Source organism: Mobula hypostoma, chromosome 25 (genome assembly GCF_963921235.1).
Source record: "Mobula hypostoma chromosome 25, sMobHyp1.1, whole genome shotgun sequence".
Classification (NCBI taxonomy): domain Eukaryota; kingdom Metazoa; phylum Chordata; class Chondrichthyes; order Myliobatiformes; family Myliobatidae; genus Mobula; species Mobula hypostoma.
The window spans coordinates 17659190-17672839 of record NC_086121.1 but is presented as its reverse complement, the minus strand read 5'-3'; the positions used below and the strand labels follow the sequence as shown (position 1 = coordinate 17672839).

General features: G+C 42.2%; 2 protein-coding genes across 9 annotated transcripts in view; one reads left to right on the top strand and one right to left on the bottom strand.

The window, feature by feature from the left end:
* Positions 1 to 61: 61 nt before the first annotated feature.
* On the bottom strand, positions 62 to 6422 carry icmt (isoprenylcysteine carboxyl methyltransferase). The gene is made up of 5 exons (XM_063033276.1): positions 6110 to 6422; positions 4655 to 4743; positions 3966 to 4135; positions 1685 to 1902; positions 62 to 1308 (listed from the first exon to the last, which is right to left on the bottom strand). Exons 1-5 carry the CDS (start codon positions 6296 to 6298, stop codon positions 1126 to 1128), a joined length of 849 nt encoding a protein of 282 aa, XP_062889346.1. The 5' UTR covers positions 6299 to 6422; the 3' UTR covers positions 62 to 1125.
* LOC134337910 (telomere zinc finger-associated protein-like) overlaps positions 6303 to 13650 on the top strand; it is a 25170-nt gene continuing 17822 nt past the window's right edge. Inside the window, exon 1 of one of the 8 annotated variants that reach the window (XM_063033265.1) lies at positions 6303 to 6430. The gene's annotated coding sequence lies outside the window, so the exon portion shown is untranslated. The other 7 variants (XM_063033266.1, XM_063033270.1, XM_063033263.1 and 4 more) reach the window with 7 other exon arrangements.

The window sequence follows — 13650 nt, the reverse complement described above, 5'->3', positions numbered from 1 at the left end:
TGACCATGCTGCCACAAAATCTAGAAAGCAGTGAGTCTGCATGCACAGTGTAAGAGATAGGTTAATATTTTAGGTAAACACCTGTTTTTATTTAAGATTTCCAGCATTTGCAGTTTTTATCCCCATATTTAAATATGGTAATACTTTTCCCATTCTCCCCCAATGGTGCAGAGGTAACAAAAAAGTGGTGATCAACTTTATATCTATTTTTCTCAAGGTGAAGGATGGGAAAAGAGACAGTTTCAGTTCAGGCACTCAAAGTAACCATTTAGTGGTTCTAGGTCAGGTACAGCACACAACACAGCTCCCTCAAAAGCACCCCGACAATGACTCAGCTCCAAATCTCAGATGCTTGCCCAAACATGACCACTCCTAGCTCAAATCTCTTGTGAGAAAGCCAATTTAGTGGCCAATTCATCCAAAATGAGAGGCAGATTATGAGAAATAGGCCCATGCTTGGTAGGAATTGAGTTGAGACATAAATTTTATGAAGGGTGGTTGCTAAGAGAAACTTTCGGTCCATCGCCCTGGGTGCTTACATAACCAGGATCCAGGAGGTGTAAAGCTGATCCTTTGTCATTGTATAAATAAAAGCTCAACATAAAATATTTCTGAATAAAAAGTAACAGATTCTGGTCAAGACAAAATAAAGCAAATCCACCTGTTTTTTTAAAACAAACCATGATTATCTATGTTTATAGTAAGACTGATATTTAAGTAATTTACCTTTCCTGATACAATGTGTTGGTACATTACAATAATGCATCTTCCCTAAAATAGTATAAAGCAGCCCTCCTGGAATTGTTTTTGGTCATAAACAGTCCTTATATGAAGTACAAAGTCTATAATGAATGGCTTTGTCAAAGCAATAGCTGGAGTGAGTGGCCTCTAAAATTTGCACTGTGTATTTCAGTTCCCACTATCCACAGCGCTCCTTTACAGATTTGTCCTCTGCAGCACCACACTCTTGCTCTAACAGATTGAAGCTAGCTAAGATATTCTCAACAGCAACAGCTGAGGAACTCTTCTCAAGATTGAAATCAAATATTGAGGTGCTAAGGGTTAACAGCAGCCTGTTGTCAGCTCATTTGATTGTACGTTTCTTTCTTATTGTCCCTTTTCACTTCATGGTTCTAATTTTGCACCTTTGATGAAGGGAAGTCGTGTTGGAATCTGTTTCTTATACAGTTCATAGTCTTCACCAAAAAACTGGATCAGAGTCATCTCCTCTTCTTCAATACGTTCGCGAAAAAAGCGCCAAGAAGCCAATGTGTATCCCACGATGCAGATGGGATTACATAAGATTACCTGAAAAATAAACGACAGTAGCAAGAATTACATTCCCTTATAGTCAGAGAAAACACGAATTGTACCATATTTGTTCCATTTCAATTGATATCCTTTCTACTGGAATGGAAATGTGTAGAAAGCATAACCGCACCTATATTTTAATATGCCAATCAGTCAAGGAAGAAACTGATTATCATTAATCTGGATGATTGTCATTATAGCTTCTTTTGAACGGGATATGAGAAAACCTCAATATTTACTGCTCTCACTTAGCTTTAACTGTTTATATTTCTGAATCATGTGGGCACCCCACTTGCAATGTATAGCATGTCATCAGCAGGGTATTGGATTTATGCTCCCAACCTTTGCCGAGAAAAATCAATGGTGAACCTACCTGAGTGCCAATGCTCCAGTAAAACCAGCCCACGTAGGATGGATGTCTGGACCAAGAGTAAACTCCAGAGGTGACGAGCCTGTGGGACTCCGCCTTCTCATTTTGTACAATATGATTAAAATTTGATCCGGCTGTCAACATGGCTGCTTTGCGTAGCGATTCCCCAAATAGGGCCATCAGCAAACCAAGGAAACTGAGCCACGTGACTTGCTTCATGTCTGCAGGTGAGATGCAAAGAGATTTAGTGTTCTCAATTACTGAGACAGAAAATGCTGAGAAACCACTATCAGGTTTGCAACCTCTGAAAAGAAATTAACATTTAATGACAATTCATTTTCATTAGAAATGTAGATTCTGATTTGAATAAGCACAGAACCATGGAATGTGGTTGGGTAGGGGAAGAAATGATAGATAATGCAGAAAACAAAAGAGAGTAAATGCAAATAAGAGTTACAGCTTCATTATAAAATACAATTCCCAGTTGTGACACAAGATCAATCTGAGATGGTAAGTTTCCTCTTTACAGACCTAACCTCCTGAATACTTCCAGCACTTTTGCTTTAATTTTTAAACTCTTCATTATCTTCAGTTTGCCAATTTTATTTGGCAATAACTAGAAAATATCTGCTTTCAGTGTGAGGGCATATGGAAGACGATTCTGTACTGCCATTCCTGACCAATACACAGTAAACCCTACAGAAAATTATGTATGGATTTTATGGACAAGACATAGCAGTGATCCTCAGCTATCTCCATCTTTATCCCTATCGATAGAAAATCCTAGGCTACACAGGCAAGATCTCAAAGTGTTGTGAAACTCCATTCTCGAAAAAAAATTAACCATGTCTCTAGAGCAGCAAAATAAGAATTTTGGGAAAAACAACAGGAAATCACACAATTCCAACTGCTACACAAGTGGGTGAGACCATGTTCTACACAACTTTTCAAAGCAAAGTTACTGTTGAATGCTCTAATTAAGAGAGCATCTCTACGGCCATTTGTTACTTTACACAGAATATTACGGAGATAAGCAAATTCTGTTCAACAGTCTAATTTGAATTTTTAATTCAGCCTAAATTCAGAGCCGCCTCCGCTCTTTTGAAATGATGTTTACTCAACAATATAATTTCATGACATATGTGAGTGATGATAAACCTGATTCTGATTCAGGTCCCTATTGTGGACCTAGAGGGGAAAGGGGCAGGGAGAGGGGAATTATGGTTGGGAAAAGGGGAAGGGAGTGGGGAACGAGTGGGAAGCAGTTTTCCATAATGATCAATATACCAATTGCATGGAATCAAATGACTTTGCCTGGTGTCTCAGGGCTGGGTGTGTCTGGAGCCCCACCATAGCACTCCTTCTCTGCCACCTGTCCCACACCACCTCCCATGGTGCTCCACCCTCACCATTCCTAAAGTTCTGTGCTCCTGCCAGCTTTACAAACTCGCTCCCTGCTCCACATTGACAAATACAGTAATGGGCAAAAGTCTTTGGCACCCTAGTTATATATTTGTGCCTAAGACTTTTGCACAGTACTGTAGCTCCTAAGAAGAGAGTGCAATTGATGGGTTGTGTAAACTTCATATTCCCAATCATTTCTCCTCAGTGGAATTCACAGCAAGATTTCCATTCTTAAGTATTCAATACTCTTTCATGAATATTCTCCGCTAATTAACGAAATGAATGAATCCTGAACAGTTTGCCACTCAAACTAACTGAATTTCTTCCTTTGTTGGGACTTGAGGACCTGAATAATGGGGAAAGGCTGAAAGGGTTCACACTTTACTTGCTGGAACAGGAGAATGAGGGCGATCTTATGGAGGTGAGCAGGCTTGTTCCCCTCAGTCTTAGGCACCCCAGCAATATACAAGTTCCTCAGACATTTGCACAGTATTCCTTCTTCTCTTTAATAAGGGCTTTGAAGTCCCTCATTCGTCATTTACTAGAAACAATCAAATCAGCTGCAAAAATATTTTTACCAAAATTGTAGCTTAGAGATCAGACTCATCTGACTCTATCATCTACACTGCAGGAGTAAGGAGTAAAAATTACTGATGTCTAGTGCCAAACAAGAATGGAACTGACCTCTGCTCTGTAAGGACATACAACTTAAAGCCACACCTTAAAGGTTTTAGAATATAGCAATTTTGTCTCATTTCTTCAAATAAATCTAGAAGCACATTACAAGCCACAACATACATAATGAGGGGCAGGGAAAATTCTTTATTCTATTTAACAAGTACATCGCACGTGTCAATTTGGAAAAGTAGCCACAACTCACCTGGAAAGAGAAGTTTCTCAATGGTAAACTCCACCCAGGAAGACATGGCTGCTAGTTTGTATTCTGCACTATGATTTAACAAGAAAGAGTCTAGAGAGAGGGACTTGGGATTAATAACTGCAGTCACAAAGTATTCTGAATAGTGGAAAAAACTCAGAGAGCACAAATACCTGTTGAAAGAACAGATATTTAAAATGTTACTGATATCCATGAATTCTATACCCTACTGTACCATGCAGACTTCACATGAAGCTAGGCCATTATCTGAAGCTACCAGAAGAGAAAAATACAACAGTTACTAGTCATATTTCTAATATATTATTAATATTCATATTACTAACATATTTCAAAGAACTTGATTTACAGGGTATTAGGAAAGCGCTTTTGATGTCTCAGTACATTGGTACCATTTTTTCAGCATACAAATGGTTTAGTAAAAAAAAATCTTTGTACTAAACGGCTATTCTATCATCACCAATTAATAGAAATATAACTTCAATGATATTGTGCACCTTTAATACTGATTAATTGCTTTATGTCTAGCGGAAATATTAACGTGCAGACACACCAACAGTGACTTTGAAACTATGAAACAACGCTTGAATATGAAGCTGTGCCGAACAAGATTTCTTTTAAATTAATTAAGCCTCTGGCAAGCAGGCCATAAACAATCTAATAAATTAACATACCATCCAAAGTGTTGCCATGATGATCCTCCGAAGCTCAGTATTAAACCACAACCACAAACAAAACCAAGGAAACAGGCCCGAACAGCAATCTGGAGGGAAAGTTACAAGTCAAAAATATTGTTTGAAAAATAATCTAAAGTGATTCAATAGGATAGCAATTTTACGCAGCTGAAAAAAATTTTTTTAAAAAAAGGATGCATCTTATCTAATATTTGTCACTCTCCCCTGCCTCCATTTCACTGCAGACTTGCCTTTTTATTCTCTGCAACAAAGGTTACGTTATTGCCCCTTCCTGATGAACTGTTAACTGTTTCGTTTGCTGGGTTTTCGGAGCATTGCGTTTTTGCTTTAGGCAGGTTTCCAAACGTGCATCATTTTGCTTTTGGACCCCGACATTCCAACAATCCCAGAGAACAGATGAACTTGAAGAATTGGCTGCATGCTTCTGAAACCCCTTGGCCATTCAGTAAGATCGGGGCTGATCATTTGCCTCAAATCCACTTTCCCACACACTTATCACATCTCAACTAAGGGACTGAGTATCCATTGCCTTCTTCCGTTCAAGATGCCCTGGGGTTGGCGGGGGTAAAGGAGAAAATCTTTTCATGCTTCTTTCAACATAATAAAGAATCAAGTCATCCAAGCTATAATCAGCTTGGAGAGTAATCCCTTTATTTTATTTCACTCACGTTATTTCCCTGTGACATTTCCTCCCTCATCTGCCCAGAAACTCCACACAGAATCTCCTACGCCCAAGTACAGAAAGGGGCATTTACAGGAGGCAATTGACCACCATCTCTGGGGTGTGGGAATAAAACACAAAACCCAGTTATAGCATTGTAAACGCCACACAGGTAGCGACAGGGGTCAGGATCAAACCTGAGTCACCGGGGCTTGTGAAGCAACGACATGCCTGTTGCACGCCAGTTCAAGCCTCTATGTTCCTCTCCGCTGAAACATCCTTGCGAACAGTATCAACGCAACGTGTCATTACAACATCCATTCGGATTCTTCGAAAAACTTGTGTCTCCTCACTTTTATAGTTTGGATTAAAACAAAATCACATTGAAACTATTCCTCACTCCCTGTAGCTTGTGTTGTTTTTTGCAGATTTTCAGCGTCTTCGCGTTAAGTTTTCAACTTTTAATCCAATGGATACTGTGTTGGTTAACGCCACCCTCTTTAAACTTGGGTTTTAGTGCCGTGGATACTCTTTAAACTTGGCTTTCAGGTGGCGGCGCAGGGGAGGAAAGGTGGCAGGCTGAAGGGACGGTATTCTGAGTGGTGGGAAGAATCCGGATGGTGTGCGAGGGAGGGACGCACAATCCCCAGCCCTGCCCGCGTCGCCAGGAGGCGCTCCCTAGTAACCGGGGTGCAATTCCGCCCCCTCTCCCGTCCCGAGTGCTTCTCAGGGAGGCAGAGCGGGAACACCCCGCTCCCCACCGCGGGTGTTACCTGGTAATGAAGCCCCCGGTACAGCAGCAGCAACAGGACGTTGATGACAGCCAGGTGGATCGCCAGCAGCGCGCGGTTGGTGAAGACGCTCTGGGTGCGGATGAGCCCCGGCACCAGGACGACGGAGACCCCGAGCGCGAAGCAACCGGCGCTCAACCGACCCTCCGCCACCAGCCGGCCACCTGCCATCGCCACTGCGGCTCTCGCGAGACCCGCGCCGCTCGCTGCGGGCCCCGGCGGATCTCGCGGAAGTCCGCGGACGCCTCGCGCCCGATCCCAACTGCGCAGCCGCGGGGAGAGGCGGCCGCCTACGTGATCGCGGTAGGCGGCCATTGACCGGGTCACGTGATCGCAGTAGGTGGACGCCGGCCGGCTCACGTGATCGCGGTAGGTGGACGCCGGCCGGCTCACGTGATCGCGGTAGGTGGCTATTGACCGGTCACGTGATTGCGGTAGGTGGAAGCTGGCCGAGTCACATGATCGCGGTAGGTGGACACTGGCCGGCTCACGTGATCGCGGTAGGTGGACGCTGGCCGAGTCACATGATTGCGGTAGGTGGACACTGGCCGGCTCACGTGATCGCGGTAGGTGGACGCTGGCCGAGTCACATGATCGCGGTAGGTGGACTCTGGCCGGGCTGCTGTGAGGAGGTCAGTGGACGGGCGGGATGTTATGTGGAATCCTCGTCCCCCTCCTTAGGTGGCCCTCGGGGGTAATAGGGCAAATTTGAAGAAGCCTGGCAGGGTTATTCCCACTATTATGGCCACTATTGACCCTAAACCAACGTCATAAGACGTAGCTGAATTGTGCAAATTGGTTGCTGCCTTGCTGGCATACTTGATAAATTGTTGAAAAACGTTCTAGTGCTTCCCGGCGTTAGGTTATAATCCATTCCTTTACTCGGCTCGAAGCCCGAGAAGAGTGTTCTGCTAAATTGTTGTCACATGTAGCGAGGTGCAGTGAAAAACTTTGTTTCATCACATCAGTTCTTCGAGGTGGTGCAATGGGAAGAACAGTAACAATGCAGAATAAAATGTTACAGAGAAGTTCAGTGCATGTAGACCATGATGAGGTAGATTTCAAGTTAAGAGTACAAGAAGTCTGTTTAATAACAGGATCTGTGCCTCAAGCCTGGGGGTTTGTGTTTTCAGGCTTGTTTTATCTTTTTCCCCTTAGGATCCTGGCTGTTACGGTGGATTGGGTAAAGGGGTTTGATGAAGTTATATTTTACAAAGTAATATGTTAAGAAATAGAACTTTGGACAGCAAATAGTTAGGAAGGCTATTCCATTGTTGGTGTTTACTATGGGGGGGGGTGGAATATAAAAAATAGGAACGTTTGTTACAGTTTTACAGGGTTCAGGTAGAAGCCCTACTGGAATACTATGTACAATTGGTTTCCATATTTCGGAATCAGGTTTAATATCACTGGCATACGTCGTGAAATTTGTTTCACCTACACTACCTCTGATATGAGTACATCATTTGAAGAATGATTTACTTGTATTAGAGGTAATGTAGGTAAGGTTCACTAGTAGAAATGGTTCACAAGTTTGATTCCTGAGTTGAATGGGCTGGTGTAAGAAGAATAGTTGAGCAGTTTGGGCCTATACATAGTCATAGTCATACTTTATTGATCCCGGGGGAAATTGGTTTTCGTTACAGTTGCACCATAAATAATGAATAGTAATAGAACCATAAATAGTTAAATAGTAATAAGTAAATTATGCCAGTAAATTATGAAATAAATCCAGGACCAGCCTATCGGCTCAGGGTGCCTGACCCTCCAAGGGAGGAGTTGTAAAGTTTGATGGCCACAGGCAGGAATGACTTCCTATGACGGTCTGTGTTGCATCTCAGTGGAATGAGTCTCTGGCTGAATGTACTCCTGTGCCCAACCAGTACATTATGTAGTGGATGGGAGACATTGACCACGATGGCATGCAACTTAGACAGCATCCTCTTTTCAGACACCACCGTGAGAGAGTCCAGTTCCATCCCCACAACATCACCGGCCTTACGAATGAGTTTGTTGATTCTGTTGGTGTCTGCTACCCTCAGCCTGCTGCCCCAGCACACAACAGCAAACATGATAGCAGTGGCTACCACAGACTTGTAGAACATCCTCAGCATCGTCCAGCAGATGTTAAAGGACCTCAGTCTCCTCAGGAAATAGAGACGGCTCTGACCCTTCTTGTAGACAGCCTCAGTGTTCTTTGACCAGTCCAGTTTATTGTCAGTTCGTATCCCCAGGTATTTGTAATCCTCCACCACGTCCACACTGACCCCCTGGATGGAAACAGGGGTCACCGGTACCTTAGCTCTCCTCAGGTCTACCACCAGTTCCTTAGTCTTTTTCACATTAAGCTGCAGATAATTCTGCTCACACCAAGGACTTGAGGAAAAAAAAGAGATGATTTTATTTGAAATGTAAAATTCTAAAGGGGAGTTACAGAATGGATGCTGAGAATATTTTCCTTTGTGATATTATCTCAAACAAGGTATTTAAAAGGCAGATGAGGAAGAATTTCTTCTATCAGAGAATCTTAACTCTTTAGAATTTTTTTTTTAGCTCAAAGAGCTATGGAGGTGGAGTAATTGTGGAGCCCAGGTAGAGACTGACAGATATTTAAACAATAAAGGAGCTGATGGATATGGAGGGAGAGAGGGAAAGTGGTCCAGAGATTAACCACATTCTGTGTAAAGGAAAACCTTGCCCTTCAGATCCTTTTTAAAACTTCCTCTTACCTTAAACCCATGCCCTTTTGTTTTTGATACCATAACTGAGGGGAACAGATTCTGATCACCTATCTTGTCAATGGCTTTTATATAATGTACATCTATCGAGTTTCCCCTCAGCATCCTTCACTTCATGGAAAAAACAGGCCCATTCTATCCAATATCTCCCCTTACTAAAACACTCCAATCAAGGAAATATCCTGATGCATCTCCCCAGCACAAGCACATCCTCCTTATAGTGTGACCAGAAATGACAATGTTCAAAATGCATTCTAACCAGTGTCCTGTGATACCCCAACTTTTATTTTCTATGTTCTGAGTTAAAAGCAAGCATGCCATATTCCTTCTTCACTGCTTTATCTTCCTTTGTGGCTACTTTTAGGAAGTGTGGATTTGAACTCCAAGGTCCCTCTGTTCACACTATTCCTTGGTGGTAGTGTGTAGTGGTTAGCACAATGCTTTACAGTACTGGAGACCTGGGTTCAATTCCCAACACTGCCCTTAAGGAGTCTGTACATTCCTCTGTGTGGTTTTCCTCTGAGTGCCCCGGTTCAAAGACCTACGGGTTGGTAGGTTCATTTGTCAATTATAAATTGTCCACAATTAAATCAGGGAATTGCTGGGCTGTGTTGTGTGGCTTGAGGGGCTGGAAATGCCTAAATAATGCTGTACATAAAGAAGTTTACTGTATAATTATCCTTAGTTTTCTGCCTCACTTCCTCAGATAATAAAGGGAAATATTATTTTCCTTTGCTATTCCTGTATCAATCCATTCCCTTAATATTCTGAAATCTGTCAATCTGTTTTACAATGAACTCAATGATTCAACCCTTTAGAATAAAGAATTATGTAGACTGGATGAAGAAATTTCTCTGCATCTTTATCCTAACATTATCTACACCTTCAGTGAAACTCTGTTCCCTGCTATGGATTTCTCAGTGTAAATGTCCTCCCTGAATCCAACATGCTGAGTGAGTCCTGTAAAAATTGTAAGGGGTTTGTCATTTCAATTAGATAAACTTGTTTTATTAAATTCTTTAACCAGCTCATTATCTCCACAAATGGCAAACCCACCATCCTAAGAAACAGTGAAATATATCGGTTTAAAACTGTACATAATACTCAGGTAGTCTGTTCAATACCTAATGTTCTCAAGTTTTTAATATTGAATCGAATTTAATATAGCTGGAATACAAGCTTGTAATCACAATCTCTGGTTTCATAGTATTGAAAAGCCTTATCCTTACAGATCTTGCCAGGGTTCATGGGACCAGAGATACGGAGGAAATAATTTAACACAGTATCATGGATAGACCATATCAGCTTCACCATCCGAGTGAAGCAGACCTCCTGTGAAAGCTATCAAAAACTCACCCCTAAAACATATAATCCCAATCTAGATTAGATCAGTAGGTACAAAAATAAACAGCAGTCCAGGTAAACCTTCACCCAAGATGGTTTGCTGGTGATTTCCAAAATAGCTCTGCATAAAGATTCCAAGTCATAGTTTAAATGTGGACGTCCAACTTGAACCTAAATTCTAGGGAGTCTGGAAATCGTGAAAGGAAGTGTTGGAAGTATACAGCAAATCAGTTTGCAGAGTTAACATACATAATTTAAACATGTTAATATTTCTGGTCAAAAAGTTTTCAACAGAGCTTTTCTGTTTCTCGCTCAACTGATCCTGCCCGAACGGCTGGAAGTTGCAAAAGAAAAACTTGTTTTTCCGGATGAATCATACTTCGATGTTATTGATCCGCCAGTGGCGGTTCGAAGAGGACAAGGGTGAGGTATATTGAAATGTGCTCCAGATTCCAGCATGTGCAGTGTCCTGTGTCTGTAGCGGCCGCCGAGACGAACGCGTGTCTTAGCACAACAAAATAGATTTATTATTTTCACTGGGGACGGTCCGGATGCGTTCCGGTCACCGTCTCCATGGTGACCAGATTAATAATTCCAACATGGCGTCGCGACAGATGACGAACCGGAACCCCCTCGGTCGCCATTTTGTGATGCCGCTAACGCAGAGCGGCGGCTGCAGACCGCCGTTTGTGGCCGGACAGAGCCGAGTAACTGCCATCTGTCCGCGTACGTGAAGCCTCCAAAAGGACCGAGGGAAATTATGCGGGGAGGGAAGAAAGAGGATCCCCGGAGTAAATTACTGAGGACTGCATCCCCCAGCATACCCTGCGGCCTGGCACGTGGGCAGTGTGTCTCGGAGGTCAACAGACCGCGCCTGCCCAGTTTCGATGAAGTTTCTCTTGACAGTTGCTTCAAAATGGTTTAAAAGCGCTTTCTTGCTGCAGACAGTAATATTGTTCACATCACATTCATCTTCAAAGGTACAGAAACCACCCCCTTTCAGGTAAAGTGAGTTGTGTAAAAGGCTTATTGCCATCGATAAACAGTTTTTCAGTCCTCTGTTACTTTGGGATGTGCAGGTCATGGAAAAAGGTCTTCACACGCTTTCTAAATGTTTTGATACTAATTGCATATTTGCGTGCTTTTCTGTGCTTCTGAAGAGTTGCATCTGCAGAATTTCTTGTTTTTATAATCGTACAATTTTTGGTTAAAATTATTTGGGCTGAAGAGGCCCTCTTTTAAAAAAAAACTCCTTAAGTTGCTGAAAACCCAAGTACCAATTTGCCAAAATGTTTATATCTGAAGAACAAGTAAGTTATTTAGAGTCAACCTGCAACTTATTTACTTAAAACATCCTTCTTTTCCATGTGCATGGCTCAGTTGAGAGAATATGGTTGTTTCTTCTGGGAAGAGGAAGGCCACAGAGTCTTCTGTAATAATGAAAATCCTTCTTTAAAATAATTGTAGTAATTGTTATTTTTATTCAGTTCTTGTTCCTTGCTTTCCTAGACGTGTTCCCCTACATCCATCTGATAGTGTAAACAACTGTCATGTCGGTCCTCATTTAAGATTCTTTCAGGGTCTTTCTATTCCTGCAATCTGGAGTTTTAATTATTTGCGATGCCCTCCCTGAATCCTTGAATACTTTGCCCACAACAAACTACCATTGTTGTGCCCCAGAGCTCCATTGCTAACAGGTAGATAGCTGCTGAAACATGTTTTAATTTGCCCTAGTTAGCTGGTCCTTTTTCTACTTTCTTTTTCCTTTAGAGTTAAAAATACTGAGATTTGCATCTGTAGAATATTTCTTAATTGAAGCAGTTTGTGGGAGAATAGGAGTTCTGGAGTTTCAACAGTTTACCACTGTGAACACATTCAGATAGTGTGTTGTATTTGACTGAACTTAAGAGGTAGTTGAGACACGAGACGCTGGAGTTTGGAGCTACAAAGACTTCACTGGAGGGTTGAGCAGTATCGACAGGAGAAAAGGAATTGTCAACAAACTCCTGCATCAGGACTGAGAATGGAGAGACAAGATGCCAAGTATAAACAGAAGGCGATTCATGGAACGAGGAGAGGTGTATGATGATTGGCAGGTTGTGGCAGGTAGGGGAGGGGAGCCAGGATGGAGATGGGAGGCAGTGCAAGTGAATGGTAGGTGGAGGCAGACAAAGACAGGGAGAGAAAATGTATTGAGAGACAAATGGGGCAAAGTGGGAAGAGGAGTATGAAGATTAGAGGGAGAAAGGGCAAACAGTTCCAGACTCTGATAAATAAAGGGGGTGAGAATGGGAACCATTAGGGGAGAGGTGAATGGCAGTTGAAATCAGAATTGCATGGAGTGGGAGAGAAACCTGTGTGGGTGGATGGAACTATTAGGGTATGGGGGGGTGATGATGTGTTCTGGGGTGGGGTTGAGGGAAATGGGGCAATAATGGAAAGATTGGAGAGCATTGGAAGGTGTTTGGGGTGTGACAGAGTTCAAAAATATAAAAATAAAATATTAACCCTCTAGCATATTAATCCAGTTATTAATATGTGAATCAAAGGAATTTGAAAGAAAGGTTATTATTTTATATAGGTTATTTTATGACTTGGAATGTTTTGGTGTTTTACACCTAGTATAGAGATTATTACAAATTTAGATTCATTTAGTTATCACATGTACATTGAAATATACAGTGAAATGTGTCATTTGCATTAAACAATTAACTGTTCCACAGTTGTGGAAGCTATTATCACCAAATTTGCCAATTAGTGATAATTGGCAAACTTATTAACTTGATAAACTTTATAAAATACCATTTATTCAAACTATCAAGTAATATCTGAAGAGAGCAAAATATATCTAACGTTTCATGGCAGTGGTTGTTCATTGGAATATATCTGATGAGGGGTTATTCTCTTAGTACTTCCCATTCCCATTTCGACATGTCAGTCCCTGGCCTTCTCTACTGCCACGATGGGGCCACACTCAGATTGGAGGAGCGACACCTTATAGTCCATCTGGGTAGCCTCCAACCTGATGGCATGAACATCGATTTCTCAAACTTCTGTTAATGGCCCTCCCTTCCTCTCCTCTACCCTTCCCCATTCCTATTTCCCTCACTCACCTTATCTACTTACCTGCCCATCACCTCCCACTGGAGCTCCTCCCTCTTCCCTTCTGTTTTTTGGCACAGACTGGAGGGGCTGAATGGCCTGTTTCTGTGCTGTGGTGTTCTATGGTTCTATCAGGTTCCCCTTCTCCTCCTCCTTTATTTCTTTCACCAATCAATTTCCCAGCTCTTTACTTCACCCCTCTCCCTCTCAATTTCACCTATCATTTACTGCCTTGTACCTCATCCTCCCCTCCCTCCCACCTTCTTGCTCTGGCTCCTTGCTCTTTCCTTTCCAGTTTTGATGAAGGGTCTCAGCCGAAAAACATTGACGGTTCACTCT

Coding starts and splice junctions, on each gene's coding strand:
- icmt (XM_063033276.1), bottom strand. CDS start 6,298: ATGGCAGGTGGCCGGCTGGTGGCGGAGGGTCGGTTGAGCGCCGGTTGC. Junction 1,903..3,965: donor TGAGAAACTTCTCTTTCCAG/GTGAGTTGTGGC, acceptor TCTCACCTGCAG/ACATGAAGCAAGTCACGTGG. Junction 1,309..1,684: donor ACTGGAGCATTGGCACTCAG/GTAGGTTCACCA, acceptor TTTATTTTTCAG/GTAATCTTATGTAATCCCAT.